Source organism: Callithrix jacchus, chromosome 8 (genome assembly GCF_049354715.1).
Source record: "Callithrix jacchus isolate 240 chromosome 8, calJac240_pri, whole genome shotgun sequence".
NCBI lineage: Eukaryota > Metazoa > Chordata > Mammalia > Primates > Cebidae > Callithrix > Callithrix jacchus.
Genome location: NC_133509.1, coordinates 141,053,096 through 141,059,923, shown reverse-complemented (window position 1 = coordinate 141,059,923; position 6,828 = coordinate 141,053,096). Strand labels below are relative to the sequence as shown.

General features: G+C 47.7%; 1 gene segment (V, D, J or C); it reads left to right on the top strand.

Moving 5' to 3' along the window:
- The first annotated feature begins 6,066 nt into the window (after positions 1–6,066).
- On the top strand, positions 6,067–6,579 carry LOC144577492 (immunoglobulin heavy variable 5-51-like). The segment is given in 2 exon segments: positions 6,067–6,173; positions 6,263–6,579. Coding segments are annotated over 2 exon segments (366 nt in total).
- Positions 6,580–6,828: the final 249 nt, after the last annotated feature.

Below are 6,828 nucleotides of genomic sequence, written 5' to 3'. Positions count from 1 at the left end.
TTTGCCTTTAATTTTTCAAAGAAAATTAAATCCAAATGCCATCGTTTTTTAATGTAATTTTTAAAAATTTAAATTATTGATTTTTGTTTTCATAAATCCTTATATGTGTACTTTTGTATTCTTTCATATTATCAGGTGCCTGCACATAATTAAATATGTCCAACTATCCACTTGAATTTATGTGAATCAGATCCAGTGAGCAAAATTAAGGAGCCACTCTCCTGACCCTTCCCCATAGCTGCAGGTTCCTGAAGACAGAGCAAGTGCCATGACCTCGCAGTAGACCACGGCCCCCAAAGGTGACCTTGGACCTTGAGTTCCAGCACATCCTGGGAATCCAAGTGGATGTTTGTGAAAGAAATAGTGGCTATGTGAGAGTTTTGAACCAGAATTCCTCTAGGGTGAGATGCAGCTTACAGAGCTTCAGGGAGACTTGATACAGCTTAGAGGGGCCCCTGAGGCTCTCCTTTGCAGCCTCTTGATTCACCTGTAGCTATGAGAGTCACTGGGTTTGCCAGGCCTCAGGGAAGGGGCTGGAGTGGGTCGCAGTTACCTATGGTGGGAAACGTCATCAATACGAAGCCGACTATGTTAGGGGCAGACTCACCATTTCCAGAGACAACACCCAGTTCATGCTGTACATGCAAATGAGCAGCCTGAGAACCAAGAATAGGGCAGCGGATAACTGTGCAAGAGACATCGTGATGGGACGTCCAGACCGCCCCGCAGGACACAGGAGGCGGCTTGGCTGTAGGGGGTGCTCAGCGCCCACAGAAGACAGGAGCAGCCCAGGGGCAGGGGCAGGTGGAGTCCAAGGGCTGCTTTCCTCTCAGGGTCTGTGGTTCTGCATCGAAAGCATTCTCCTGGGAGCCTCTCTGTATTTATGGTTCTCTGACTACTACTGAGGCCTCTGGATTGGAAAAGTTCATTGCTAGAAAATATAAAATAAAACATTCTCGGATGCCCCTGAGGACCGCATCACTGATGGAGGCAGAAGATGTCACAGGAGGCTGAGGGGCTGTGAAAACTGTGGGATGTGGGTGCAGAACTGTTGAAAAAGACATAAACATCAGCGGAGTCTGATAAAACCTCCTAATTGCCTGTGATCCACTCTAAATCCAGTAAAGCCGCCGATGCCTCCCTGAGCCAAACCCGCCCATCAGGGGTCAGTCCCGGGTCCCAGCAGCAGACGCGCCTCAGTGTCTCCACTGTGTGTAGTCACTGCCTGGAGGTGCTTCCAGGACACGTGTCTTTGCATTAACCAGGTCGTGGGTGTCACAGATCAGATCTGGGCGCCTGGTCTATGGGTTCCCTGATGGTGGAGAAGCGGGAGGTGCAGTCCCAGGGCCAACACACCGTCCATGTATTTTTATATGGAAACCATGATTTTTCTTGCTTCTCTCAGATGACGTAGAGGAGCAAGAAGACGGTCTTCAAACAACTGCAGTGTCCACATTTCTCCTGAGTAACTGCGTTATGTCTGAGTCTGAGTGTGGGTTCAGCAGAGCATGGGCTTTCTCTTAAGAAACTGCTCAATCCCAGCTGAAGTCACGTGGTTCTCAGTCCTTGGTTTTCATTCAGTTTCAGAGACCCTGAGTAGAGCAAATTTGATCCTTTCCACACGCTAAACCTCACCTTCCTTAGATAAAAAGCAGAGATTTTTCCGACTGTGTCTGAGGTGGGAGCTGCTTCTCCACACCTTAGAGCTTGCAGAGACCCCCGAGGGCAGCTTTATGGAGTCAGGTGTGTCTCCATGTGGGGGAGCTCAGCTGCCAGTGATTCTGCCCAGTTAGAACTGTGGGTTCAGAATTAGAACTTTTAAATTATTATGCCTGAAAAATTACTGTCATTATAGATAGAAATAATAATACAACACCAATTGTTGTCACATTTATTATTATTATTGGAGTGTACCTTGGAGGACAAAATTGCTACCATAAATCTGCATAAATCTAGTGTCAGAATCTCCTGAAATGGTCTAGAACACTTGCAAACTGCACAGAAGCAGATTCTTCTTTTTTTCTATGCTGCTGTGTTTTAAATTGTTGATAGTGTGTCCAGAACCCATGAGCACCAACAACTGTGTGTTTCATGCCCCTTCTTGGGTTCTGTGACAAGGAATTCCATTAGGACCTGGCAGACTGAGACAACTTTGAACAATGTCAGAGCAATCATCTGTAACTGCTTCTAAATTTCAGATTTATCAATTCTAACGCTTTCTCTATTATTTCAGATCTTGGTTATTAAAGGATTCTCGCTTCTTCTCTTAATCTAGCTAAGAATATGTCTATTTTATTTTATTTGGAAAGAAACTCGTAAATTTGTTTATTTTTCTGTAGCCTCTTAAAGTCTCTTTTTAGCTTATTTCATTTACTCTAAAGCCTCATAAGCACATTGACTACATGCAGATAGAGAACTTGTTTGTAAATGCCATATTTTTGTTAGACTCAGCTGAGCATGTCGGGAAGCCCCCTGAGGGTTCTAGGGACTGAGTGTGACTCCCACACTGGACAAGGATGAGAACCTCCAAGCTTTGGGGATGGGAGACAGGCCGGGCAGTGTGAGGGAGGAGGATGGACAGAAGGTCCAGTGTTTTCTTCCCCTGGTGGCACCACTTATGTCCATCCTCACTCTGAGATGCAGTCATTTCTGTCCAGGTGGGAACATCACTTAACTTCATCTCTGATATATGGATGGGAGCCCAAGAGAGAGGCTTGTCAGTCGCTGTTTCTGTGCCTGCTCCCTTGGGAATGTCCACATTTCTTATGCTCTGTCCTGGGCCTATACCCCGATGGCTCCCCTGCTCCACGACACCACCTGTGCCTGTGCATGGCCCCTGCCCACACCCTCCGTGAAACATCCTCTCAGCTCAGAAAGAGTCCCCTGCCTTGTTTTTCTCCTGCTGCTGATCCACATTCTTATCCATCCGCAGGCTCTCAGAAGCGCCTCCCATCCACGCTGACCCTACGTGGGGTCAGACCTTGTCCACCACTTCCGCTCTGCTTTCTTCTGAGCTTTTTATCCCAGAAGCCTGTTTCCATGTCACTTGGACTTGTTTACAGGAAAGGTTTTCCAAGCATGCTTGGGGTGTTCAAACCCTGAACATTCCTGAAAATGTCCTTTCTCAAGCCAGGTCCGCATCCAGCTCCTGGGAGATGATATCTGCTTTTCTGGCATACTCCTCCTGGTAATATATTTTTTTAAATTTTTTATTGGATTATAGGTTTTGGGGTACATGAGCAGAGCATGCAAGACAGTTGCGTAGGTACACACATGGCAGTGTGCTTTGCTTTTCTTCTCCCCTTCACCCACATTTGGCATTTCTCCCCAGGCTATCCCTCCCCACCTCCCCCTCCCACTGGCCCTCCCCTTTTCCCCCCAATAGACCCCAGTGTTTAGTACTCCCCTCCCTGTGTCCATGTGTTCTCATTTTTCATCACCCACCTATGAGTGAGAATATGCGGTGTTTCATTTTCTGTTCTTGTGTCAGTTTGCTGAGGATGATGTTCTCCAGATTCATCCATGTCCCTACAAACGACACGAACTCATCATTTCTGATTGCTGCATAATATTCCATGGTGTATATGTGCCACATTTTTGGGTAATATTTTTGAAACCACTTTTTTAAGGTAAGGTTTACATCTATAAAACTATACATTATTTAACATACTTACCTCATTGAGTTTGGAGTAAGTGTATACCTGCAAAGTTATTACCACCATCAAGGTCGTAACCACAGCCATCACATCCAAAGCATTCCTGCATTCCTATTATTACTATTATTATTAAAAATTGTGTGTGTGTGTGTGTGTGTGTGTGTGTGTGTGTAATCTGGGTGCACAGTACCCTAGCTGTTCCATAATGACTTATGGTAAGTGCCCATCGTTGCTGAAAGAGCTCTTGTCTGAGTGCTGGAGGGCAGGTATGCAGGTGCCACACACATCTGTGGAAAGCCTCAATAAACAGCACTGGGAACCAGCACTCAGGTGAGCTTCCCTTTGAACAATGCGTCACATGTGCTGTCATTCATCACCGCTGGGAGAATTGGGGACAAGAGACTCCTCAGGGAAAGAACATCTGGAAGCTCATGCCGGATTCTCAGAACATTCCTCCTGGAGCCTTTGCTCATTAAAATTCAAATTCCTCTGCTAGAGTAAAGCTGTACCCATGAGAATAACAGCTTGTCCTGGGTCCTTCACCTGAGGATGGTTTTGGGACACTCAACACAATTACATCAGAGGTGGAAATTGCTAGAAAGACCGTGATGACTGACACATGGCTAGACCCTTTTTTATAACATCAAAGGATGAGAAACGGTGACATAAAGTCATCCAATGCCTGGATGGTTACTGAGACATATGGCATGAGATGGCGTGTGCACTCCAGTAAGAAGCAGGAAGACGAGGGAATCCATGGAAATTTGAAATGATAGACACAGCTCCCTCAGAGGTGATCCCCTAATAAGGAAAAGTAAAATAAAGGAGAAAAACCTGACTATGCAACTCATATCTGTGACAGCTAAAATGAAATATAAAGATGCCGCATCCAGCCCTGCACTGTGCCCTGTGACCCAAGGCTGCTAGAACCCCCTCCACCACCATAGAATACAGTTGTCCAGAAGAAAAACACACAACACACAGTAGCCACACAGAAGGCAGCCCAGGGGTTGGGCTGGGCAGGGGAACCCACTAGACAACTAGAACAGGGAGGACAGTGTGGAAAGTGGCATCGTTTTGTGATACAATTGATATCATTAATTACTCTCATCAGAACGTGAACAACATTAGCCAATGGACTGCGAGTGGCTGACATAGAAGATTCTGTTTGGCTTCGTGTGCTGCAGAAGGGAGGGGCATGTCTGGGGGGAGGCTGGATCCACAGCTCAAAACGGTAACATCACACATGACTTTAGCTGATCCCAACCTCCCGTGGATGCTTTGGATGGGACAGCTTTCCCGGTGCACTGGATCCCAGATTGTGTAATTTCTCTGCCCGGAGGATGAGTCTGCTTTTCCCTTCCTTGAAATACAAAGTGGGCTCTGCAGATGGGGAGGCCAATGCTGCACATTCTGCATCACCTGCTGCTGGGAGTTTCTGGTGATGCTGATGGTCATTGCTTTGCCTGAACCTTACACAGGTCATGGCCTGTGCTGTGGTGAAGAGAAGTCCTTTTGCTTCTGCTCCCCAGGTGCAATTCCTGTGAATAACCTTGCAAACATTTTAGAACCTGTGCAGTTTCTGTCACCTTGGCTTTCCATTTGGATCAGAAGATGCTAAAGAAATAAGTGTGCTTCACAAGAAAATGCTGCAGACACAGGGGAGAGTTAAGGGCCTTCAAGCAATGTGGGTATCATAAAATAAAAGTCAAAGAATGAAAGAACTCGACGAGAAGGAGCTGGGGTTGACACAAAGGACTTAAAACAGCACTGCCAGGAGTGGGTGTAGTGATGGGATTCCCTTCAGGTCCATCAGCAATTCAGAGACCCAAACAAGTCTCCCTATTTATGTTGAATTGGCAGAGTGTAAAATCTAGAAGACAAAATGACCAGGAAAGATGTGTGATTTTGCGTGGGTGAAGGTCTGACAAGTTAATCAAGCTGAGGACTGTTGAGGGCCTGGGGTGGTCCTGCCCTTACTGTGTGCCCAGGCCAGAGTCACAGTCATTAGAAATTGCCAGGGAATAGAGTAGTTTTTCGTTGTACTTGTTATCAGGCATATGTGCATTTGAATTTTCTCTTCATGGCCTCCTCTGGTTCTATTTCTAATTTTTAAATACGCATAATTTCATCTAGATTTGCCAGTTTCTCAGCGTCATAGAGAAGGGTTGAAAAGGGCGGCCCTGGTATGGCTCTCTCTGAAGCACGGACAGAGTGGAAGGGGCACGAGGATGGTGTAAGGAATTATTCAGACCTTGTTCTGCCTCTCCCAGGAGGCACAGCTGGCCTTTTGTCTGCAATTGCGTTTCTGGGTTATAAACCCTGTAGACTCATCCCTTCAGGCCAAGGTGTCGACTATGCAAATTCAAGTGGGGGCTCCCCACTTAAACCCAGGGCTCCCCTCCACAGTGTGTCTCCCTCACCGCCCAGCTGGGATCTCAGGGCTTCCTTTCCTGTCTTCCTCCAGGATGGGGTCAACCACCATCCTCGCCCTCCTCCTCCTGGCTGTTCTCCAAGGTCAGTCCTGCCCAGGGTTTGAGATCATGGAGAAGAAGGGTTTGAGGGCACAGGGAGTCCCTGATTCAAATGTTCTGTCTCCCACACAGGTGTCTGTGCCGAGGTGCAGCTGGTGCAGTCTGGAGCAGAGGTGAAAAGGCCCGGGGAGTCGCTGAAGATCTCCTGTAGGGCTTCTGGATACAGCTTTAACAGCTACTGGATCAGCTGGGTGCGACAGATGCCCGGGAAAGGCCTGGAGTGGATGGGGAGGATCTATCCTGGTGACTCTGATACCAGATACAGCCCGTCCTTCCAAGGCCACGTCACCATCTCAGCCGACAAGTCCAGCAACACCGCCCACCTGCAGTGGAGCAGCCTGAAGGCCTCGGACGCTGCCATGTATTACTGTGCGAGAGACACAGTGTGAGAAACCAGCACTGGGCCCATCTAAAACCCTCCACAGAGCAGGTGCAGGGTGAGCTGCCAGAGACGCCCTCCCCAGGGCCCTCTCCATTCCCCCCAGGGAGGAATCGCTGGCTGTTTGTGTCCTCAGGAGCGAGAACCAGAGAACAGCATGGGAGGATTCCCAGCCCCTAAGGCAACTAGATGGGGAACCTCTCCTGGGAGTGGATTCTCTGAGGGGCTCATACTATGTGTTCTAGAAGGTTGTTCATGG